This window comes from Larus michahellis, chromosome 1 (assembly GCF_964199755.1).
Source record: "Larus michahellis chromosome 1, bLarMic1.1, whole genome shotgun sequence".
In the NCBI taxonomy this organism is placed as follows: Eukaryota; Metazoa; Chordata; class Aves; order Charadriiformes; family Laridae; genus Larus; species Larus michahellis.
The window spans coordinates 136020584-136046504 of record NC_133896.1 but is presented as its reverse complement, the minus strand read 5'-3'; the positions used below and the strand labels follow the sequence as shown (position 1 = coordinate 136046504).

Genomic DNA, 25921 nt, shown 5'->3' with positions numbered 1-25921 from the left:
GTGGGTGGAGTAGGTTTTCCCTTTATGCCCCTTTGGGATCCAGTACAACTTGTGTGCAGGTGCTCACAGGGAAAAGCCCTTCTCCAAAATGATAGCCTTGCTGTCACACACACACCTTGTGACATGTGCCTTTCTTCCCTCTAATTGTGCGGTTTTTTTATCAGGAAGGGTGTGGACTGAGATAAGAACTCATAAATTTGCATAGAAGTAACTCAGACACATAAACTGTTGTTGGGAGGGTGAGCATGGTGCTGCCTCTCCCTGCATCCTCATGTTTTCCATGGGAGTCCCGCTCTGGAGGAAGCAAGAACTCCTCAGAGGGCTGAATGTCACAGTCAGGTTAGAGAATTCATCTTGAAATGATAAATTTTGTTACTTGGTGAACAGGGAAACCTTGCCACCTGGAGAAAGCATCAAGTCTAAGCCAGAAAATGAGAAATCCATATAAATAAGCCTTTTTTTTTTTCCTTTTTTTTTATTCCCCACCAACATGAAGTGCCAAATAGGTATTTTCCACTAAGTTCATAGTAGTACTTGACTTGGAAGGACAGGATCACTTCCTAAGATTCATTGCGTATCATCAAGGACTGAAATATCTTGCCTGGATAAAAAAAAAATAATCTAACTTTTAAAGCAGCACTATTCTGTAGGTTGTGCTGATTATTGCTTTGTGCTGCATGACTGTGATTTTTGGCACACAGTGTCACATACCAAATTCCCAAAATAAAATGCTACATGATATTCTAAGAGCTCTTATGAAGCTTTAAAAAGGGATTTGTCCACTGAGTGGTATCTCTTCTGGTGAAGCCAAACGATGCTGCAGGAATGGTTTAAGAGGAGGAAACTTTAGTCATCAGATAATTAGTCTTTTTTAAATAAGCACAAGGCGGGGGGGAAAGAAAACCTTCCATCAGTCTTGTGTTTGTAAAAGTTGTCAGCAATCCTGCTTTGATTGTAAAGGGTTTACAGCTATATGTTTGAATAGCTGAAACATCTGTTCAGCAACGTTGTGAAATCCTCGTGTTCGGAACCCCTGATAAGGGGGACTGCTGAGCGATTGGCTCGTAGAGGCTTTACAGGCAGCAAGAGTGGTCACCGCTCGCCTTTCCTCCTCCTCCTGGTCAGAGGAAAACGTAGGAGACAGCTACTATTTTACGCACAATTTTCCTTTGAGAGGGGGGAGAGCAGGAAGTGCCTAGGAAATGGTTCACGACAGAAACCTGGAGTTGTAAATAGGGAGAGGAGGAGGAGGAGGAGAGCTCATGGGTGCAGTTTGTGAACAGTTGAAATACTGATAGCACGCCAGCAGAGGAAAACCAGAATTCTGCGAGAGCGAGCACGTCCCAAGCCATGCCGATGGAAGGAGAGACAGTACCCGAGGCCGGGAGAGCAGCCAGCAAAGCCACACGGATCGCCCTCGGCGTCTTTGTGAGTGGCACCGTTGTGCTTGGCACTGCGCTTTTCTTGGGTAAGTGAAAAGGTCGAGATTAACCTGAACATAACCCTCCCCAGCCTGTCCGCTCGGTGCAGGTGCGTGTGCTCCATGACACGCTTTGGTGAAAATCTCGGTCTCTTCTTCTTTTCCCCCCATTATATATTTATCCTGAAATGGAAGCCTGTCAGGAAAGGGATTTGTTGTGGGAACGTTAGAGCTGGAAGACGCAGCATAAGCCCATGTAACTTTCTGAATGCTGAATTTAAATTTACATGCTAAGATGAATGTGTTCTAGCCAGAATTGGGTTCTTTTGCTGAACAGGGAGAAATGGGTGAGATTACGCACATCGGTAATGCTGATTGCGGGCTCCCAGATTGTGACCGAAGTGGGCTAATACTATCTGTTTCCTGAATATGAATCTGCAATGCACACATTTTATGGAATCTTTTGGGTTTTCCTTCATTTGGTTTTCATTTAGGGCTTCACTAAAATTCCTGTAGAAGGCTTCAATAATGCATATGCTTGCACATTTTTTAGATGTTTGTGTTCTTCTGTGATGAATTGCAAAGTCGTCTTTGCAAAAATCATAAAGAGTGCATCCGGCATGAAATTAAAACGTTTTGATCAGATTTATAAGCTGTACCTGGACACAATAGAGAAGGAATTAGTTTTTCCTCTTCGGAGTTTGGAATCATCTGTAGATTGATTTTATTGGAATATCGCATGGAAGCACATGCTTGCACCTGTAAAATGATGTGAAGAAGTATAAATGTACCCAGAACCACCAGGCAGAGAAGAGAAAGCAGTGTTGTATCCTGTAAGAACTTGCAAAGACAGATCTTCTTTTGGAACCATTCATCACAACTTTTCATTTCTTTTGACCAACATAGATTTCCCTAGACTGGGGAGAACTTAGCCTCCGAAGCATATCTTTTGCTTCCCTCCAATCATTTAAGATCCTGTGGTCTTGTTTGAAAAGTCTGCTTCATTTATAATCACAATAGAGAAAATTATGCCAGGTTTTCTGTAGAATATTTAAAGCACCAGGCTCGCAATCGGTTAGTGTTTTTCTGCTCTAGAGCAGCTGCTAGAGCAAATTCTACAAACACTTGCAGGCAAGTAACTTTTGTGTCTGTGAGTAATCCCACTCAATTCAACAAAACTCTTTCTAAACGGGAAAAGGATTAAATCTTCAATTTGTTAGTGCAAACTATTTTTTCTAGAGTTCACTTAAAGAATATAATATCAAACACCAAGGATTAATGGAGAGATCTTATTTCTTTTTTTAGCACTTGATTGTTTATTGCTTGTAAAAAGCAATAGATGATTGCCACCATAACTTCTCAGACACAGAAATGCTTTATCCATAGACTAGACATGAAAATTCAAGGAAATATATTAATTCTTAGACGTAGTTTTTCAAGTGTGCTGAGGTCCCTTAGCCAGGGATTCAGTGTCAAAATTTTTATTGGCATAACTGCTAAGAAAATAAAAACGTTGGCCTTGGGTCAACCAAAATGTTTTCAGTATTTGTGTGGAAATTGTCTGAGGTTTTCAACCAAAAGAATAAAGGAAAAAAGTTAAATTGTTTTAGCTTAACATTTTGTCAATGCAATGTTTCCAAGTTTCATTGTGACACTGTGTTTTGTTTGCAAGTTTGAGTTTAACTGTTTCTTAGTTTTGCTAAACTGTAGAGAAGGAGACCATTATTTCTGGTCATGGGAAACATTTCAGGCATCTCAAGACAACCTTTTTTCTTCAGTTTTTATTTAATCTGCAATACTTCCTGTTAGACCTGAAAGAATTTCCATTCAATTTTCCATCCTGAGGAGTGAAACGTAGCCTTCTCTAGTTTCTTCCTCTCAGAATTCCTACGACTCTAAGGAGAATCACGTTTTTTTTATTTACTGCTACTTGCTCGTGCTGGCTGTAGCCATACCGTGACTTCAGTGGGGAGCTACCAGGGGAGTCACTTGGCATCACACGGGGTCCTGCCTGCAGCTTTCCAGAGGGTGGTGTGGACTGTGGCAGGACAGGAGCCATCTCCTCCTTGGGAGCCTGGGGCCAGAGCAAAAGGAAGCAGATCGCTCTCCAGTTCCCTCAGGCAAAAGGTCAGGCAGCTTTGAACATCAGTTCGGTAGCATCTCCCCCTGATTTGGTAGCCCTTTGGACTTCTGAGATTGTAGGAACATCCACATTATTTGCATCTGCATATTTGTATGCCTTTCCCCCTTTCACGTTTTTGGGGTCAACTTAATTACAGTGCCTATTTGCTTAAGAGTCTGGAAACAGGCTTAAAGAGGAGCAAGCTGGGACACTGAGTGTTATAACCACAAGTTTAGGTAATAATGTAGTGGTTAGTTCTCTTAACAACAACAAAAAGGCAAGAGAACAAAACCAGGCAAAGTTTTTCAATCAAAATTAGCTGTTAATTAAATGGGAAATGTTACTGCCAAAGATTTTTTTTTTTTAGTTTGCTCTAATGATGAAGTTGTAAATGGAACAAAACCAGATGAAATGGTATTTTGCTTCTGTTTACAAGTATCAAACCCACAAAGGCTACTTCAGATTCTTTGCTGACTTTTTTTTTTTTCCGTCTCCCTCTTTTTCCATCAAGTGCAAATGAATTAAATGGTGTCTGGGTTTTTCTCTCCTTTCTTTGCTTTGTTAAGGAAAAAAAAAAAATCTAGCAAACTTTCAAGACCTGGACGGGTTCTGAAAGGCTAGCTTCCAAGTGGGGGAAAGATGAGTCGGGAGGAGTGCAGCACTTAATTAATAGGCACATTATCCTCTACTTCCTGTGGCTTAAAACCGTATTCTGGAGACCTCCACTTTTCTATTTTCTACCGTTCAGTATTCCAACCGCAGTCTTTATATGCCTCAAAATCTCATGTATTTCTTGGTTAATTTACCAAGGTGGTTGAGGTGTTGTATTTCACTGAGTCAATGCAAGCTTTGGTAAAGCTGTCCAGAAATAGTTTTACATTCTCGGTTTCTAAGAAAATTTGATTGAAATCCGGCCATTTCTGCCATTAATTGTCATTAAAGCTATGAGGCTGGAAGAGATGAAACAGCTTTACATTCAATTCTAGCTTTAGGTTTTTTATAGTAAAATTTTCCTGTGCTGAAATACCATTTCACAATTTCCTATCCCTTTGGAACAATATATAACTACAGGAGAAACTAATTTATAACTAGCAGCACCAGTAAAGCTACTATACCTTAATATATTCCATTGTTGAGTTTTTGGTTTGGCTTCTTTTGCTTTTTTATTTTTATCACAGGCCGAGTTATTAAGATGATGGATATAACAAGACACTTCTTTATGTCTACTGAGCCCATCCGCTGAGTCTTATTTCATCTGTCCCTCAGGACTCTCCCATCCTCATCCCAAGTATCAATTATCTGCACATTTGCTGCCTGACAGCAGTGTCTGAAATTAGCAATTCCTGTGTTTCGGTGGCAGCTGTAATACACATTTTTTAAAAGACGAGCGAAATTAACTGATGATTTCATAGTTCTTGTCAGCAAGGTTTTGGGAAGCAAATCCAATTACAATACTTTTGAGAGCCGGTTCAGACAGAAACTGCGCTGTGCCTTATAAAGCCCAGCCGTCCCTGTGCCCGTTGCTATCTGGTTTATTCCAGGCTGCAATAAGGGGGCCCTGAAAGCGTCCTGTGGGCGCTGGGTCGTGCCGGTGGGGCCGGGCAGCACAGGAGAGCTGCAGGAGGAGCGGCGGAAACCCTGCAGAAGGTGGCCAGATCCAGCTCCATGTTGCATCGCCAGCTGGGAAAGGTGCATCTCTGGAGGATGAGAGCAACAATGATTAATTGCTTGTATCGTGATGGTGCTTGCCGTCTGTGAATAAGGCTGAAGTGTTGTTACTCCAGGCACCCTGCAAACGTACGGTGAGAGACAGCGCTTGCCCCATGCTGCCTACGAGCAAAGGCAGACGAAGGAGAAAGCAGGCACAGAAGGGAAAAATTACTTGTTACGAGCTGCAGTATTTACTTAATATACATCCGGGCTGTTTTAAATCAATGTAGTCAGGGATGCGTTAGATCTTGCACTGACGTTCAAATGATCAAGTACACAACATTTGGCTGCAATGGTCAAAATTCATTACAAATGATCTCATTATCAATTTCCATTTTGCAGTCAGCCAAGGTCTTATAAAGTTTCATCCGAAGCAACAGTACTGTTTGACCGCAGAATGCATTGAAGCTGGTAAGCAACAATTTTATCCTCTCTATTATATCATGATTGTAGTATGTTAGCGAGTTATTTACACTGTTTGAATTTTTTCTGTGATACATTTTATTCAGAAAGCTTAATTAATAACGAGGGGGGAAAAAACCCCACAGACTTTTTAAAACGTCACTGTTTAAGTTGCTACAGATCTGTTTATCTTCTACACTTAAAACTTGTGGTTTAAATTTTTAACTCTGTTTTACCTGGGTTAATTTAAATTTTCTCATAGGGTTTATTTATTTTTTTAATAGGAAATCAAATTTTGGGCAACTTGACCTTCCTGTGTATTTTGTTGTTTCCTTCCAAGTAGTCAGCTGTTAAGCACAGAGATGCTTTAGGGCCAGATCTTGCACAGACTTGCACAACTGTAACGTGGTGACTCTGACTCAAAATCTGCAACTACTTCCATATTGGCAGGCTCTTTTCTCCATGCAGAGGGACATGTGGCAACCCTCATAGAGCTGGGATGTCCATTGGTATTAAATGCTAGCTAAAGAGACCGGGCATAGTGCTTAGAGATATGGTTTAGTGGTGGTTTTTGTCAGAGTCAGGCTGATGGTTGGACTAGATGACCTGAAAGGTCCCTTCCAACCCAGGTGATTCTATGATTCTGTGACCTGAGAAACCCTGCATGCTGTTTTGCACTGGGCCGTTTTGACACAGTTTTGCTCGCACTAAATCAATGAGACTTTTGTCATTGAGCGTAACGAGAGCACAGATCAAACAATAGTTACCGCACCTAGAAGTCTGCCCCCAGACCTGTTTTATTGGAAACAAAGTGGACGCTGTGTGAACTTAAAAGAGTATTTCCGTTCTGAACCATATTAAGCTGATACTGTGAGGTGTTTGACATGTTTTTGAAATCCTGACAAATTCTGTGGGCCACCATAAATCGAAAAATTTGCAGATCTCAACATTACCAGGACATTTCTTGTCATTCTACTTTTGCTCTGTACTGCCCTGACAGTGCGTTTGTCTGCCCGGGGCACCACCATCCAGAGCTGATTCTCAAATGAGTGCAAATATCTGAGTAAGGTGGGATGACTGATCAAAACACTACTACCACCACCAGCAACAACTCGTCCTGTTCTCCCAACACCCCCCACACCAAAAGTGTATGGGCTTCATCTAGAGCTTCAGAAAAAGAAAAAAGTCACTTAAGAAGTCTGAATCTGAATTGGCTTTCTTCTTCTCTTGTGTATACCAAATAACATGATTCTTTTGGTAAGCTCAGCAGAAGCTGGTATTTTGCCCCAAGACAGACTCGGACATCTACGTGACCTGACTGTTTTAGCTCAGAGCGGACTGAGTGGTGACTACCCAGTGTCTCGAGACCTGAGCCTTGCCTTGCTGAGCAGCTTTTCAGGAGTGACAGAAAATTGCCGAGGACCAAAATGTCTGCAACGTAGGCAGTTTGAGAGTTTCTAATGTGAGAGAAAGAATTACAGCTAAGACACAGAAATATCATAGGAAGAGTTACTGGATGCTAGAAATAGTACCATGAAGTCTGTAAAAGTTGTCATATTTCCTACTAGGATTTTTCATTAGTTATTTGGATAAACCTCAAAACACATGGTCTTTTAGCCAAAAAATTGTCCAGTATCCACGTATTCCATGTTACTCGACCCATGTAGATCACTATAATGCATGATCATTTGATTAGATACTCAAAAGTTAAGTCTCTGGCTTGTCAGACTGATCTCTCTCTTACCAGTCTCACCTCGCATAGCAACTGTCAGAGATGCAGTCGCAAAATGGAGCTGAAAATACTGCAATTATCTTTTCCAATGAAGGGTAAATCAGAACTTAATTTGTTTTCTTGTGCAGCTCTTCAGCTGAAGGTAAACCGTGCATAATTTCTGGAATGCTAATTACAATCTGCTTTATATGTATTGCTACTAAATTCCTCAGGCAATTAATTCCATCATGGCAACAATGGATAACCTGTCTTTAGGTGTCTGGCTCCAGCAGCCCACGTTCCTGTAGTGCTAGGTTCAGTGGTCACTGCTGTACGGCACTCAAGAACACAAGAACATTCATTGCAGCTATTTTGTCTTTTTTTTTTTTTTTTGCTTCTCATATAGGCACGGTTAGATGCTAGAGAAGCTGTGTGGCATTCCTGCTGCTCTTTAAAAAATGGCAGAGATCAGGGCACACATCAGTCCTAGAAAAACAAGGCTTAGCTTGCAAGTGAGGCCAGCATCACGTTGCAGAGATTGGTAAATGTTAATCACTGTTTCTGGACTGTGGCCTGATGTCATTCTCTGTTTAGGAAAAAGTGTTACACAGAATCTATGTGGTGTCATTTTTACAGCTGCTGCCATCTTAAGCAAGATAAATCAATCTGTAGATCCATGTGAGGACTTTTACCGATTTGCATGTGATGGCTGGATATATAATCACCCTATTCCTGAAGACATGTCAAACTATGGTGTTTATCCTTGGCTGCGACACAATGTGGACCTCAAACTAAAGGGTAAGTATGTAATTTCTGAAAGTGTTTAGTTGGCTTGTCACTGTAGCTTGTTAACTAACTGGTTTTGAAACGAATAAAGACTCTACGCTTCTTTTGGATTATTGGATAATATTCAACAGCCCAACTTGATGTTCTCCTTGAAATATATTTTTGTTGGTATTTTTATTGAAAATATCATTAAGAGATAACGAATTATAGCAGAAACAGAATTTGGGAAGAAGAACACAACTGGTGGTAACTCGACAAGTTAAGAATTGAGGGACAAAAGGACACTCCCAAGTGGGGCAGGATTTAAACTCTTTGACTCTTGCAATAGACAGGTAGAGCAGAGTGTGGGGGCACAGCACGCACGTTTAAGAAATGTTTAAGATCCACACAAACGTCAATCTAGGACAGAACTCTGTCTCTAAGAGCAGCCAATAGCAGCAAAAGAATATAATAAGGCAAACCCAGAGTGATATTTTCCAGTATACTTACCAAGCTCTTGGCAGGAGGCAATTTACAGACTTCCGGAGACGGAGGTTGTTTGGGTATCGTGTTTCCTTCATGTGTCTGTTCAAGCTGCCATTGAAGTACCTGAGCTATCATCAGTGAAACAGAAAACTGGTAAAGAATGTGTGTCTGGAGGAAAAAATAGCCTCGGGGTGGAAATGTGTAGGAAGAGAGGTATTTTAATCTGTGTGTGACTTGACTTTGTGCTATACTCTGCAGCAAGGCCAGCTCATCAGGAAGCTGTGCAGACCAACCGGGGAGAAGGAGTGACAGTTATTGTTAGGTAGAAAAAAACCTGCCAGGTTCTTACAAGCTTCACTAAAAGCGAGTCATGCAAAAGAAGGGACACGTGCAAGATTTATTATCGTTGCTGGTGTGCTTGGGAATTGCACACCTTGAGCACTGCACACCTTGAGCGCGTTACTGATCTATTAGTTGACATAAGAGCCTGCTTTGAGCTCACCACAGAACAGAGGTCAGTTTTAGGATGTTGTGCTTAAATATAGCGTTTCTTTTTCTCTTAGATTTTGTACATATGTGCATGTGTAGGCATCAAAGCCCTTCTCTGCTTGCTTGCTTTCTTTAGTCATAACGTATTCAATTTTCGCATCGTGAAGTGTTTTAAAAGCTGCATTCAGTTTCAGAATATGAGTGTGGAATTTCAGCATAGGATACGATCTGGTGAGTGCTGTTTTAAGTCTGCTGAAGATGTCACAACCAAAGGGAAAAAATATTGCCTGAGCCTGTTTTAAGTTATGCTTTGCACTCTAATTGTTCTGCTGCCAGAATCGGGCCGTATTAGATAACTGCACATCCTGCATGAACGACAGCCACAAAGAAGCCAGTCCTAATTGAATATAGAGTAGCAAGCTGTGACTCTCAGCCTTAATTTCCTCTTTTTACAGAGCCTAATCAAGGACATCATGCTAAGCCACATTTTTATATGTTTTTCTTACTACAGTCCCTTTAGAAGTTGCTAATCCGTAGCTAGGAAAATACAAGGCAAAGAAAGAAACCTCTAAGTGAGAAGTATTTGCTTAATGGAAAATCTGTATCAAAAAAGAGGTGTAATGAAGTGCCTGATAACTAACTTAATAGGAGGCCTAAACTGCTCCTTGGCATGCATGGTACAGGGACAAAGATGTGAAACGTTGGGTGGTGTAGAGGAGTTGATTTAATATAACATTTGTCGTCTCCTCCTTAACTTTTTACTTAATAAGCTTTCTAAAATATATTCTGGGTAATTAAAAAAGGAAAAGAAAAAAAAGTGTTGTATGGCTGCATTGGCAGATGAAATAACAAGGCGTTAACTTCAGCCTCTGTGTATGTTTGTGTTTTAACTTGAGTAACTTCAATAAATTAGCTTGACGCTGAGCTATTCATTTGTGGATGACCACAACCTTGCTATCAAAAGTTTTAGTGGGATGAACTCTTGCACAGAGAAACATGCGTATGGCTGACCAGACCTTGGAAGTCAATTTAATCTCTCCTTCCTAAAGAACTCTTAGTGGAACTTCGTACTTCATTGTAAATGTCCCTGTTTGACACTGAGTAGATTAAAAAAGCCACAGTCTTTAAAGAGCTGATTATTACGCAAGTTCTATGTTCTGAAATATTTATCGTATTAAAGAAAACTATTAATCTTAAGGTGATAACATGGCTTGGCCAGAAAGCCACATTTTTCATATTTGATATTTTTTGATGGTGTGATATAGACAGAAGTATTTATTCAGGCAATATATTAAAAAATTATGTTACTTAAAATAAATTATTTTAATATCTAATCTGTTTTCTGGTCCCTGAATGTTCCTCAGCCTTAGGCAGAAAGGGAGTTGGGGTATTTGTGCAAAGACCTGTGCATGGCCTTGGTTGCACTAGGCTATCTTCGATCTTCTGGAAGCCGCATTTTTTGTTCGGGGGCAATTGCTACGGAAGAAGATCTTCCAGTTGATAACGGGAGGCAAGCGTAAAAATTAGTTTTGCCTTACCAAAAAGTGGTAGGTATAGCAGTATAATGTACTGAACCATGCATTAAGTATTACCAGGTTTGACGGCAAAGCTTTTCTTCTTTTCCTTTTAATTTTTTTTGAGGTTGCGGACACACAAGAGCATATGACATGCAGGTATTGGCTTCAAGAAAGGGTAGAACATTTTCTGTGTCAGTGAAGGTTTTTGGTCCTGTAAGAGAGGAATGGCAATGGGTCAATGGAAAATAGCTGAGAACTACTGGGTGGTAGATTTTTTTGCCTGCATATCTCTGTCATTGAAGGAACAGGACAAGAAACGTTCATTTCAGGGGTCTTCTAGATTTGCAAAACTTAATGTGGTAGTTAAAAATCCAATTTTTTGTAAGATTTGGGTTTTTAATGGGGTAGGAATACGTATATGTATATATAATGCTCCCATGGCTTTCTCTAGCTGTCTTAGGATGGATTCAAACTAAAATTACATCATTTCCCCTTTAATTTCTTTACCATCCTTTGTTTGAGGGTCACTTGGATTTCTTTTTCTGGTCTCAGAGGAATCCACAAACCACATGTGTAACTCACTTTGATCTCCTCGCTATACAAAATGGATAAAATTCTGGCCTGGTGAAAGCGATGGTAGGTCTTTCCTTGGACATCAGCAACAGCAGGATTTCATGTGTTGTAGAGAAATGTACAGAAGACAAGTGTAGATAGCAGAAGATACGCCAAAAGCAGAGACTTGTGGTTTTGGTTATGACCCAGATCCAGGTAATGGACATGTAATATTTAGGTTAAAATTTCTTGGTTCCTTATCAAACTGTCCTGCAGAGGACTGAGGTACTCCTACTTCCAGTTAACCATTCCTAGTTGGACCAGACTGTCCCTGACTTGAAGCCAGCCTTTCATTGGTTGATACATTGCAGGCATGTTAAAACCTGCTTCTCCATGGTTACTAGCAACTACTTTTTTTTTTTTTGTGCCGATGGGCCTCTAAGGAAGCTCTTGGAGTCCTTCAAAATGGAAAAAATGGTTTGACTGTGGCACCTGTTGTACAAACAAAAGCTATCTCAAACTGCGACTGTTTCAGCCTAATGTCAGGTCAAGATTGCAATGTCTCTGCGAGTATATAAATGTTTTTCACTTACCATAAAGTTTCCTGCAAAGCTATTTGTGTTCCTGCTGAATTTTTCCATTTTGATTGGTGACCTTAATTAAGAGTTTAGGAGCACTGTTGTCTTGCCATTGAAATGCAAGTGGCTTTTTGGGAATAATTCGGAACTGGAAGTCTGAGGCAAGTAAATCAGTGCCTATTACCTGTGGTGAATGTTGATTGTGAATCAAGCAGTTCTTTTCCTTTCTCTGAAGCCTTCAGAACAATGATATACAGCTGGTGGTTGGATTTTTTGGTGATTTTTTTTTTCAAGTGACCAAGCAGGAAGCAATAAATTAAAATAAAAAAAAAAAACCAACAAAACTACGCAAGCATTCCTAAATCTCAGCACTGCAAAGGAGCTGATTTAAATTATGTGAATCATTTGTGAACATGTCTGCCAGCCCTTTTAAATTTAATTTATGTCTGTGGAAACCAGTTTACAGATTAAGTCTCCGTACTGACCCTGGCCCAGTGAGACACCTACTTCAGACTAATTTGCTGTCCTAAGCGTTCTAGCGTGGCTATTTTCTGAATGCCAGTCAGTTTAAAGTGAGGAATTTCCAATGTGGCAAAGAGAAAGAAATGGAGGCCGTTTAGGAGGGTATGGTGTGTGGGTTTTTAAAGAACATGAGACAGACAGCAAACAAAATAACTTGGCAGTGTAGGCAGCTCTTCCCATGATAATCTGCAATGGTTTTCTTCAGAAAACAAATTCTTTTTTAAGTAAAACCAGTAAGGTAAAAATATCTCCGTATGGAAATTTGTACTATTTGACCACAGGACAGTCCTTTCAGACAAATCCAGAAGTTGGTGCTGAGTGGCTTCTGTTGGTGTTGAGTGGCTGCTGTCCTGCTTGTTTCTTTTCTCCTCCCACCCTTCAACAGGTGCTTGGCTGGGGCCACTGGGATGGCTTGGAAGCAGACATGAAATCTGCAATGTAGCTGCTGACACTCATCCCTAGGTTTTTGTATTATCTGACCCATCTTTTGTGATATCTTCCTTCAGAGGCAGCTGGTTAAGAGCTGCCCCAAGTAGAGGGAGAACACCATCAGTAATTATGAAAAACAACCTCAGAGGGTATTTATGTTTTTGCCTCCAATATCTTCTTGTTGGATAGCTGCTCCTGGATAACAAGATAGCAGCAAAGAGCAACAGCGCTTAATGCTGTTTTGCTTGGTCTTTTCTACTACAAATGGATATTTTTTTAAATGGTGCAGACATTTCTTTTCAGTGGTTGAGATCCTTCCTATAACAGCTTATTCATCTAAATGTAAGAAAAAACATAAATGGCACAAGTCAGGTAGATATCTCTGGGCAACAAGTTAATAGCTTTTCTGTAAAACGAAGCACCTGAGCCAAAGGTAGAGAAGCCAGGACTTTTTTCAGGCTTTGTGGTGGCTCGAAATGAAAGTTGTATTTGTAATGGGTGATTTTGGGAAACCGTGAGTATAGAAAGGAGATAATTTTGGTTCCTAAATGAGGTTTTAAGGCAGCACAGTAACTGAGCCACAGGATTCCCACAGTATCTCCCTGGTCGGGAGAGCAGAGCGGCATCCTCCTGTGAGCCCTGCTTACGGCACGCTGCCATTCCACGCATGGCACAATATTCCCCCTGGATTTACAGTGAAACTCTGTTTTGGCTGTTGCCCGCAGAAGGATGATATGTTCCTATCTGCAGGTATTGAATTTCAAAATTACTATATGACTGTAATTTGGACTGGTAATTTTGCAGAAAGAGGATTCATACCTTGGAAGACATAGTAATCATGACATCTGATGTCCCATTTTCTGACCAACAAAAAAAATTATGCAAGTATATGTTGAAAGCGTTAGTATAATGAAGTAAAGCTCAGTGCTGCCATTTAGTATGGAGTCTAACTATATTGTAACAATTGGGGATCTTGCAATCTTCTGGTATAAGTGAAGTTTAAACTCTCGTGCCTCATACTATAATGACACGTGTTATCCCTTACAGCATAATACTGGGAGACTAGAAGGGCAGGGTAGGGGAGGGGGGAATACTGCTCAAAAGACTAAGATTTATTATTGAAATTAGATTTATGAACAAAGGCTCTCACGTCCCCATGAGATGGTTTGTTACCGTTTGTGTACAGTTATGCTAGTTGACTTTTGGAGGAACTCACATGGTGTGCTTATCTTTTCATATACAAACTCAGAGGATTTATAAAATGCTGAAACTAGAAACAAACAGCATTGTCATTTAGGAAATGTGCTATATATTGGGGCACTGAGCAGCGTTAGGAAGCATTTATGTAAGCACAGCTGTTGGAATGCCATTTCCATGAGACCTTCCATATTGCCAAAATGGAAATTCGAGAAAAGGATTGTGGAATTTCTTCTCAAGGGGAGAGGGGGAACCCTAAAATGCCAGTATATCAGTTGAGTTTACTTGTGTAAATACAGCATCCTTTCATGAAATTGGTGTTTGGGAACATTTGTTTGATTTACTTGATTTATGTTCCTTGGGAATTAGAACCTATATGAATTGATTAATTACTAAATCTTCATTAATTCCTGTGAGCACGCATATTAATTACATCCTCATTAATGCAAAATTAATTCATAATGATTAAATGTTCTATCAGAATGTCAGAGGAATTAATAATGATGGGCTGGTTATTTTCAAGAGTCACTAGTCTGACCACGGTGAGATGGACGCTGCCATCAAGAAACAGGCTGATGGACATTAATTGTATCAAATACAAAATATGCGTGCCAGAACTGATTAATGGTGTGTTGATAATCATTAAATTCCTTTTAATAAATCCAACAAAACGCACAAAATAAAATAAAACAAGGGGTGGGGGAGATGCAGTTTAGCAAAACAAGGCAGGCCTAGATTAAGGCATCAGCTCCACAAAGACAGTTCTGAGGAATGAGCTCCTGGAGCTGCAGAATACACTGGTAGTTTTTGTTTTGTTTGTTTTTCTTTTGTAAAGGCTAATGGTTTGAAAAGGTGGAAACCATTATATTTAAGGCATATCTGAGGCTGTGTAAGCCAACACAAGGCCTTCTAAAAGGGACCAATAGCCCCATTCATTGGCATCCTGGATGTTTCTGCCTTCCAAAGAAGCATCTACGATGTGGCAGGTGGTTAGGACAATCTGAGTTGTGTCTAGTACTCTGCATTATTTCATATTCCTGTGCGAGGAAGGAGTTTGCCTTTATGAAAGTTGCTTGGAGTGATTATTTTGAGTCCTTGTGTACTCCAGTAAGATGATTCTGGTGACCTGATTATTTACAATGGGGAACTGAGAGGAAAAAAGTTAAGAAAGTAGTAGAAGGCTGATGAAGGAGGGAACAAAAAATACATGGAAGTGGAAATAATATATGCTTCAGTAAAATGTAAAAGCTACATTATAAGCACCAGAAAAGTGCATTGACTCGCTATTTTATTTTATTTTAGACTCAAAGGGAAAGGCTTTATTTAGGCAAGGATAGTTTTAAGCATACGGAGAAAGATTTTTGCAAGCCTTTGATGCTAGTTTGGTTTTCCATATATATAGATATATTTTTAGCAAACAGTAGAGAAATCTGGACCATAATGCATTAAAATTTCAAAATAGGTGTTTATAAAATGCATTTAAGTATTTTTTTTATAGTGCACTAGGCTCTGACTGCTTCCCTTCCAGTCCTCTGGAACTGAGCAATATTTATAGCCACCAAGAACAAAAAAGGAAGAGGAGCCTTAAAGTCAGTAAGGTGCTGGTATTTTTAAAAAGTATTTAACTACAGTGGTGAGAAAAATTTTCATTGTTTGTCTTTTTACTTGTGAGGGAGTGCAAATTACATCTTTAAACAGTGTATTTTCTTATTTTGGAATCCTGGAAACAAACTTTTACCTAAAACCCAATCATTTGCAGCTTATTTCTTGTAAAAAGGATTGCAGACCGCACATGTTGGACTGTGCACCAGACACATGAACTAGCAAGAGGCACTGCAGAACAATTAGCAGAACTGGTAGTTTACAGAAATAAATACATTGTGGTTATTTCATATTTTAGGGAAGCTTCAAAACACAAATATTGCTATCAACTGTTAATAGAGGAAATGAGTTGGACTGCACACTAAAATTGCATAGTAGGATAAATTCCCAGAACAACTTGTGTTTTAAAGGCATAAAAGAATTTAATCAAGCCTTGAAATTATGTATTTGAAGTTGGGTTACACCAGTGTCAGAAGAGAGCTGTAAGTAGGCTTCTGTGCCCTCCACTGAAGTTTGTCTCTCTGGTGTTTTCCAGGCAGGCGAGAACTTGCTCTGCTTTTCTCCCGAGGCTTCCAGATGCAAAGCAGCTCTGAAATGGAAGCTGGGCAGGTGCTTTAGTGTGGGGGTTTGACCTGTGCCAATAAACCTGCTAAGAGGGATAAAGCTGGACTGAAACATTAAACGTTGCATCTTACAGCAGGAGATGTCCATGTCTTTTTCAGGAGAGTGCTCTGAGAGAACGGATTTAACTCTAAGAATAACCTTGGCTTGACTATATTTCTCTTGTTCCCAAGAAATATGTACAGCTTTGAAATATGTCAGTTAAGTCTGTCACTTCCTTTTAGAACTTTTATCTATATTTATTCTTCACCCTCCCCTATATACCCTTTTCCAGCTATAGGTGTTAGGCTTCCAAACTGATGAGAATAAAAATATATAGGTCAGATTTTCTTCTTTAACGATCTTGTAACCTGGACTGCTTGTGTTGCAGTCTATTAAACTCATATTTTCGCGTAGTAGGACAGGGAAGTTACCATTGGTCAAGTGATCACAACAGTGTTGTGTATAATTTTAGATGCTGTGGCCAGTGCTTTTATTTTAAGGTAGAACATTGTGACCCTCATAGGCCTTCATCCATCCACTGCCAGCTCTCCTTTGCTTAACTTCGGGCTCTGAAAAAAAGGAATTGGAAACCAGATACTCAAAATGAACGTCAGCTGACCCCAAACCATTCTGAAATAATCACTCTCGGAACATGTAAGCTCACATTACTGTAATTAAGACTGTACATTTGTCTAGCTGTGACTTCCGCAACAGCAGCATGGTTCTGAAGTTTTTTTGTGTGTCTTCTGGCATCCTGGCCAAATCATTGCTCCGCAAGCTGTACTGAACTTGACTTCTTAAACCCAGTGCACTAGGAGCTTGAAGAAAGGGCAGTGCCTTCAGGACACAGCTGGAGTCCTTAGATACCCTTAGTGGCACAAGTGCAGTTGGCTACTTGGGTTTTAGGGGTTATGGTTGCTTTTTAGGAACTCTTTTGCCGTAGCTCTTTAGTGTGAAGAAAATACAGGATTAAAGGGTTAGACATTCTTAATGAGGACTAGATTAATCATAATTATCTTATGGCTCAGAGACCTCAGGGAATGACATTCTGCACACAAGTGTTGTGTGTTTGGTTTGACTGCCAAACTCAAAACAAGGTCTGAGTAGGTTTTTCTCTACTTTTAAGCTGAAATTCCTCACAGGACATCCTTAAAACATCCTGCTGCTGGCATCAGAGGATCTCCTGAAAATTTCCAAAAGATAACTTAGGTTTTGCCTCTTCACAGAGGTAGCAGATAATAGTGCTAACCTGGGAAGGAAACAAAACTTGTGACTTTTAATTATTCTTTTAATTATTCTTGTCGTCATTTAGAAGCCTGACCCCTATAGCTATATAGCACTATAGAGGGGATGGTGAAGAACAGACTCTTTGTTGCTCACGCATTGAAAGAGAAATCCACCCTCTCTGTCACCAGGCGTTTGCAAAGAAACTCCCTTTCTACAAGAAGAGTCTCCTGCATTTTGGTACAAGAAACTGAAGCGTATAAACATGCAACATGGAGCAAGTATCTGGTTGCTAGCTACTGCTACCCAAACCAAAGGGAGAACATGCTGTCGCATGAGGCTTTGATAGGGCCTTACTGTGGACATAGTTGATGAGAGAGCATCTTCTGCTTTTGGCCCAGTGAATGAGTAGGCATGGGTTTTGGAGAAGCCCTTGGGCTGCTTTCTGGATCTGCTCCTGAAAACAATACATTACAAATTGCTTTCAATTGCAGTACTGAGCTTCATCTGGGCAATGCTGAGCGACTCCCACTGTCACTGACATTAAGGGGACTGAGGGGCATTCACTATCTCCAAAGGACCAAGCTCTTTGAGTGGCTGGATCAAGATCAGCAAGCTTTATGCTCATAAAGGGGCACTGTTCCAATCAGTAGGATTCTGACATGAGCTAGATAAGGAGGAATTAATCCTCTGTGGCTTGCTTTCTTTATCTGCAACAATGGATAATAGCTGTATCTCCTTGGTCCCACATGTCTAAGAGTGCCTTGAGATCCTTATCCTAAATGTATAGAGTGCAATGCCAGGAGTAACCATTAGATTATCTCCTATGACCTTTCTTGTATCACAGCCAATTGCATTACCTATGTAATGCAATTCAATAGCTTGCATGGGGGTAAAACATAATTCGCATTGGGCTAAAGCTTATCTTCCAAAAAAGCATCAAGTCTTGAAGATGTTAAGGGGCAGAGAACCTACTGTCTCCTCTGGTTGCTTGGCTCCAGTGGTTAATCACTCTCACTGCTGAATTTGTCTTCATCTTCCAACTGTTGGCTTTCTTCCTGCTTTTTTTCAATAGAATAAAGACGGCTTTGGCACCAAGCATTTTCTAATGGTGAGGTGCTTTCATACTGTAATCCCACCACCATTCTGCCATTTCTTGTGAGACAAATCATGCATGGCTTCTTTTTCCCCTTCTGTTTCTCAAGCCACTCCACCCAAAATAAAACCCAAATGGTTGTGATGATTTTCTGCACCCTGTCCAGCTGTCCAACACTGTTTTTAAAATATGGACAGCCAAAGGGCAGGTAGTGTTCCAGTCTGTCTCACCAGCCCACAACTGTAAGAACATCTCCCCACTTCGATACTTCTCTGTTTTTGCAGTCCAAGACCGCTGTTTGCTCTAGCATTGCCCTGGGAGTTCATACTGAATTACTTGTCTGCTTCTAGCTTTTCACTCCTCCAGGGTTACAACTTTCCAGGAAATGGGATGTCCCCTTGGGGCTCACGTATAGCTTTTTTGTTTTGTTTAGAGTCCAAGCATATTCCCACTGGGATATTTGCACATGCAGTTTTTTATCTTCAAGATGCAAAGCATCATAATGTATTTCAGGCCATCACATCAGATACGTGCAAACACTTCAGTTTGCATTTTCCACATACAGCAAATGTTTGTAAAAGGATAAGGACAAAAATGAATGGAAAAAAATGTTATCATCTTTACTAGTAAAATGTATTCTCCATGTCTAGGGTTGGGAAGTGCAGAGAAAACTTACATTTTTCTCTCTAGAATAAGAACTAAGCTTAGTGCATCCCATAGGGTCTCAGGAATGCAACTCAACTGTATATGTAGAAAACTGTCTGATGGCATACGGAATGTATACAATCTGCAGATCAGGACACTGATAAATTGAATCAATACTCCTAACCTGAATTAATGGTATGCATGTTTCTTTTCCCTTCAAATCTGGCTCTGCAATCCCCTTTTCATGCACTCCAAGTCAGAAGAGGGAAAGGTACAGGATTTCTCAGTGCCATAAATAAAACACGGTGGTTGAAAAACAAAGTGAAGCTGTGTAAGACAGTAGGCTGGAAAATCATCAAGGGGCTAGAAATGGAAAGTAAGATTAAAAGTAACACTTAGCACAAGATTATTCTTAGCAGCTTCAGAATAGCATGCAGTTAAATAAATACACACACAAGCAAAGCTTACTTTGTAAAGTCCCTTGCTCTCACTTTTAACAGCAGATGATTGCTATTTACTGTAGGGTAGCGAACCACAGGAAGCTGGCCTTTTTTAGCCCTCTTGCCCTGGAAAAGCACCGTCTGAAGGCAACTCAAGATAAACCTCCTTCCTTCCCTTCCCAACCCCAGCTCTCCGCCCCCCCCGATCTGTGGCTTTGTTCCCTTGACTGTCTATCTGAGCATCTACAATTCAGACAAGTGAGGATTATTCCCAGCTATGGCGTGTTTTTTTGTTGGCAATGCTGAGTCCTTGTGTTTTGCACAAGAGCCAGGGAGAGCAGTGATGCAACCCTGCCTGACCTGGGCTGCCAGAAGTACCAGAACTTTGATTTGTGATGGGAACTTCTCCGCCCTCAGCCCCATGGTGAGAGCAAATGAATGATGAAGCAATTTGTAACCTCAGAAAGTTTAGGATATCATGAACACCTTTAGCCAGTTTCTGACTGTGCAAGTGGTAGTTGTTTGATGAGATGATTTATGTTATTTCCAAGCTGCAGAGCAGAATTACCAATAGGTTTTGACGCTTGCCATAACTAAGTTTTATGTGGAGGGAAACATAAATCTTGCATCTGGGTATCCTGTGCATACGGAAACATGGACAACGAGGTGCTGAGATCAGTAGCACAGGTCAGGATCCCTTTTATCCCAAAGGGAGTGACTTTGGAATTAATTGGAAAACGAAAGACGTAAAAGACATGACTGAAGAAAAGATGCTTTGCTAGAACAGCCATTCAAATGCATACTTTATATTTGGCTGGGGAAACATGATCACAGACTTTATATTCAAGGTGGCTTAAGCTACTCTGCTTCACTTTGCCTGTCCTGGTGATTTTTGGCTATGATATTCTGCTTGGCATTTGCAGCAGGCTAGTGTTATAAATCAGTAACAGTAATAAGTTGTTAAATTGTGGTTGCTGTTAATAATAATCCTGTGCTCTTTCAGAGAGTTGTAAATCAGTTTAGGTTGTAGGGTTTTTCAATCTCTTCAGCTAGATTGCTATTCCGTCTCTAGCACTGTAACATTTACCTTGGAGCTAACAAATGAACTATTATTTCAAGGGTTTTTTTCTTAAAATCGTTGGAGTGCTGTTTGTTTCCTACTCTGGTCAAAAACCGTTCTTATTTAAAGATGAAGCTAAAAGATGCTGATCAAAGCTGGATACAATTTGTTTCACAGTCACTGAATCTGGTAAAGGATATATTTTTTGTTCTATTGTAACTGTCTATGGATTCAAGTGGAATTCAGTTAAAGTTTGGAGTCCAAAATGGAAGATTACTTTAGGGAGTTGGAGCTTTTCATTTTGAAACAAGAAAACTGAGGTAACAAAAAGAGAGGAAAAAAGCTGCAAGAAGAACAAACTCAACGTCCTTCTTAGGGCTGAGTGAGCTGCTTTAGTCAAAACGCTGGTAACCCTGATCTCCCTAACTTGGCCACAGTTTTCAATTCCAGCCACTGGACTTTAGCAAAAACTATTAGACTGAACTTCTCAGTGAATTTGCACAAATACGCCCAATCCCCTAGTGAGGGGTAAGAGCGGGAGTTTGGAAAGGCAGAGTAGGGAAGTCAACAGCAGGTCTGTGGGCATCTCATCAGGCTGAACAGTAACTGATTGGGGGTCAGATCCTTTTGAAGACCTCGTAAGTTTTGCTTTTGTTATGACGTCCAAACAGAAAATATCTGAAGCCAATAAAAATTTTCAAGGTGGAAAGACACTCGTCCCAGGCGTCTATAGTTAAAGAGTTGAATTTTGGCAGAGGGACTGGATTTGCGCTCTCTGTTGGTCACCAGCTGGCACTTGCCTCAGTGTAGACGAGAGCCTGGAATGCCACGTCGCATGTCAAGAGATGGAGCACTGTTCAGAGAGAGCCTGTCTGTGCCAGTGAGAGCACGGAATGGCCCTGAGGCAGGTCAGTTGAAGTTGCGGAGGTCCTTCGGAGAGCAGAGGCTCCGAGCTGCAGCCCTTCAAATGCTGCACTGCAGAGCTCAGCGCGCACCAACCCACACAATTAGATAAGCTCAGTGCAGGAGGGGGGCTGTCGCAGCCTGCTACTATGGCCAGGCTACTAACAGGACCTGACACTACTAATTTGAAGATAGCTTGATGTGTCTCCATTGACTTTCTTTCCGTAGATACAGCAACCTGTAGATAGACTAGTTGATTACCCATGTTTTTGATTAGTAAGCATCGATTCTTGACTTTTTTTTCTCCTGTTCTTAAAGAAGAATTTAAATATTTAGGGGCATGTAAAATCCATACGTATTTGTGAGTTAAATAAGAAGCAAATTTCTAAGCCTTGCATTTAGATTTTATACTACCTAATGTAGAATTCAAGTGGATGTGACCAGTGCTCCAGGTTTGAGCTTCTAAATTGTTCTGAAAGCTTGAGGCTAAGGCTGAGGAACCTCTATAGCCTAAAGAGCACTCATGGATCACATCACCTATTTCAGCATCCGCACGATTCCACTATCTTGTTAAGGATTTCATGTTTGATCACTGGATTTTACGTCATCAGAACCAAGAATTTTCTTCATAAATGAATTCTGAGCGAACTGGCAACATCTACCCCATCTTATTCTTTGCAACAGTGCAGGGAGTGTTACAGCTTCCTTCTGTTGCATAATGAGATGGCTTGATGGGAAAACACAAGGTCTGATTTTAACAGGATTTTATGCAGGTGTATTCCTAGAGTTGATTTTATTTTATTGGATCTCATCCTCTATATCTCTCCTGAGCTTTAGCTAGGCTTTAGCCATTGAATTTTATTAGCTTCAAAATTTCATGGCTGTGCAGCTCACTGGCAAGGAACAGAAGTTATTGCAATGGCTTTAGTAGGAGTGCATTTCTTCCTCCTTAGCTTTGTGTAGGTTTCGTTTATAGTTGCTTTTAAAATGCCATTCTTAAAACATGAACAGGTCTGATTATTCTGCTAAGAACTGTGCAAAGTGAAGATATGTGTCAATGATTGGCATTATATTTTATTTAACAAGCTGAGAAATATTAACAATTTGAGGATTTGAAGCTAAAGCTATTCGGAATCCTGTCCAGCAGTAATTTTAGGGAAAATCTTATCCAGAACTAAAAAGGAATGATCTCATTACATCTCTCAAGGATCCAAGCAAACGAGTTGGGTTTTTTTTGTTTGTTTGTTTGGGTTTTTTTGTTTGCTTGTTTTGTTGTTGTTGTTTTGGGTTGGGTTTTTTTTTTTTAAGGAGAAAAGGGATTGGAAGGAGCGAACAAGTGACATTTGCTCATCACTAAGGTATTCTTTGACTAATAAACACTTTGAGGTCAGCAGTATGGTCCCCTGAGTACTCACATGAGCACAGGTGGGGAATATCTGAGAGATGTGGCATAGCAGGTTCTTCAAGGTTCTAGGGAAATCCTGGAAAACAAGTTTTCCAATCCTATGTCTGTCAGTGAGCTCCTAACACTGAGTGGAACAGTGCAAACCCAGACCATTCTCAGCTACAAAATCTAGTGGTACCACCCGGCTGGACTTTGGCCTCCTGTGAGAGGTGACATTGGAGAGAGGACTCTGGTGATGTGCTGGAAAGGGCAGGGGCTGGAGAGCGAGCAGCAGCCTCCCGTTTGCAGGCGGGTGCTGCTCTTGGATGGCAGGAGCAGCACCTCTTCAGTACTCCACATCACCCCAGCCACCACTGGCAGAGAAGAATGCTGCATTGACACCTGACAAAGGTGTCACACCAGTACCTAAAGGGGGCCTACAGGAAGGATGCGGAGGGACTCTTTGTCAGGGAGTGGAGCGATAGGATGAGGGCTAATGGTTTTAAACTGGAAAAGGAGAGATTTAGATTAGACATTGGGAAGAAATTCTTTACTGTGAGGGTGGTGAGGCACTGGAACAGGTTGCCCAGAGAAGCTGTGGATGCCCCATCCCTGGAAGTGTTCAAGGCCAGGCTGGATGGGGCTTTGAGCAGCCTGGTCTAGTGGGAGGTGTCCCTGCCCATGGCAGGGGGGTTGGAACTAGATGATCTTTAAGGTCCCTTCTAACCCAAATCATTCTATGATTCTATTCTGTGATAAAGCTCTGTGTGGGAGCGGTTTGGTTTTGCCATAGCTGGTGTTATGAAGCCCCAGTGACCTTCAAGAGAAGGCACTCTTGAATTTTTCAAGGCTTTTTAGCTCTGGCTGAGCATACGACAGGAGGGTCTTGGGATGGTTCCAGCAAAGCCACTCTCTCCAGTGGTCCCAGTAACAAAAAGGTAATGGTGTGCAGGACCTGTTTGGGTCTTACAAAACCAGGTGAGGTCAGAGAGGGTTTGCTAGCCCTGTTTCTGGGCTGTGTGGAAGCACTGCCCTGCTTCTCTTGGCCATGGAAATGCTCGTGCTGTGCTGCACCTGAGCTGATAGATCTCACTGCAGCTAAGCTGCCTCTGCATTTAGCTACAGTACGTGTATCTGCAGCTGCATCATGGCTGATTTACAACTTGGATAAAATGGCTCGAGGCAGATGAGATTCAGATGCACTTTTCATGCTATTTCACTTCCGTAACATAATGTGAGGAATGCAAGGAATGTAGAGAGATGGCAGCTTAGACAAGCCAGTTTGGCTTTCAGGCACCAAGGAGGTTGATGCACCTATAGCATGAGGGAGCTATCTAGTGCAGCTTTTCAAATAGCCGTTGGACACTTGGCCACCTGTGTCATTTACAAGTCTGAGGTTGTGTGCATTTGACAGACAACAGGGCAGTTCTCTGCTGCTTTCTTTCAGCAGCAGAGCTGGTAAAAGTGAATGCCAGCTGTCTTGCTCCTGGGATGCCGTTGCCTTCTCCGTTAGACCCTGATTTCATAACGAACCAGCACCAGAGGCTGAGCCACTTGAAAAAATCTCTGACACCCTGCCCTGTGCATTGGTTCCCACCCCCACCCCATGGTTCCCTGTCACCTCGTTTGCTGAGGGTGGCTCTTTGTGAGGATGAATGATAAGCAGTATCTGTTAACTGACTTTAAATCAGTCCTCTTAAAAATAAATCAAAACAAAAAAATCTTTCTCTGTTGGGGATCAAAAAAAGTACAATTTTGTCCGTGTTACTGCTTAAGAAAATACACGTGGAACCTCATCCTTGATTAAACAAATGCTATGATTAAAGCAAATGCTGAGACAGGCAAACAGACAGTTCCTACATTTTCTGATGCATTGAAAAAGATTTTCATTTGTTTCTTCAGCATTGCTTGAGAAACCCATCAGCAAAAGACGAGACAGTGAAGCTGTACAGAAGGCCAAGATCCTTTACGCATCCTGCATGAATGAGAGTAAGTAAGTTGCCTGATTTAAGAGGGACACATGTGCGTTACCTGTGTTTATAAAGGCAGGCTTTTTTGCTCTCTGCTGAGCTCTTTGAAGCTTTGTGCAGATGCACAGTTTTTGCTGATTTGGATTCAACCGAATGCAGAGGGTCTTCTACACGTTTCTGAAGCTGGCTGTTGAGACTGAGGTACACCAAGGCCCAAGAATTCAGTTTGACAGAGACCTCTGCTTGCCAGGGAACTGTGAAGGGATATTTATCTCTGCAAAGAGATGCCAAAACCGTGCCCCAGGGGGTGTGGGGGTAGTGCCTTGTAAATCAGAGGAGCCCTCTGATGAAATTCTTACACTGACACTTTCAAGAGCCCGTTGCTCAGCATTCTTCTACCTTTCTCTAAATCCATTTAATCAAAACGCAGGGCTGGGTATAGACAACTCTGGACTCCTTATCTTCCAATTATCTGCATGTCATGCAAGTTTGGATGGGGAGCCCTATAGCCATATTTGTAGAGTGCTTTTCCTGAGCTTGTAAATGTTGCTGTAAAGAGCTGTACAACTAGGTTGGGGCACATCGCTACCTTCTTGAAGCTGCATGGGTGAAAGATGAGTTGGGAGGGAGTCGGCTTTGCCCTTCAAGGTGCCCTTTGTCCTTCTGACTCTTTCAGACTTTATTTCCTACACAGTTTTCTTCCAGCATGCCCTGAGACTGAATGTCAGCAATTGAGGCAGCCTGCCCTGCGGCCTTGGTGCCGCGACACTGACCCCTCTAGCTTTGGTTACATGCAATAACTCCCTCCCAGAAACAGTGAAGTTTCTATGCCACTTTCTAAGGGAGGAAAGTTTTTTTTAATGGACCTAATGCCAGCCTTCGTCTTTTTTGAAAAGCACGGATTTGCCTCTCTTGTTCTTGATGCAGATAAACTGGGATGGACTCCCGGGCTTCTGTGCTCACAGGCAGAGCAGAGGCTTTGGGTTTCATCGGTTGTGTTTCGTCTCGCCTAGAAATCGATCAACGCTGATAAATCTTTGTGTCTCGTGTGGCTGCTGCTGGATTTGAATTGTCTGGAATGTAACTGTTGTCAC

At 41.2% G+C, this 25921-nt stretch overlaps 1 protein-coding gene across 1 annotated transcript in view; it reads left to right on the top strand.

Annotated features, from left to right (window-relative positions):
* Positions 1-1123: 1123 nt before the first annotated feature.
* PHEX (phosphate regulating endopeptidase X-linked) overlaps positions 1124-25921 on the top strand; it is a 103651-nt gene continuing 78853 nt past the window's right edge. Inside the window, exons 1-4 of the mRNA XM_074604917.1 lie at positions 1124-1468; positions 5595-5663; positions 8002-8163; positions 24760-24846. Of these exons, the coding sequence (XP_074461018.1) occupies positions 1351-1468; positions 5595-5663; positions 8002-8163; positions 24760-24846 (436 nt within the window). The 5' untranslated portion in view covers positions 1124-1350. The remainder of the gene's footprint in view (positions 1469-5594; positions 5664-8001; positions 8164-24759; positions 24847-25921) is intronic.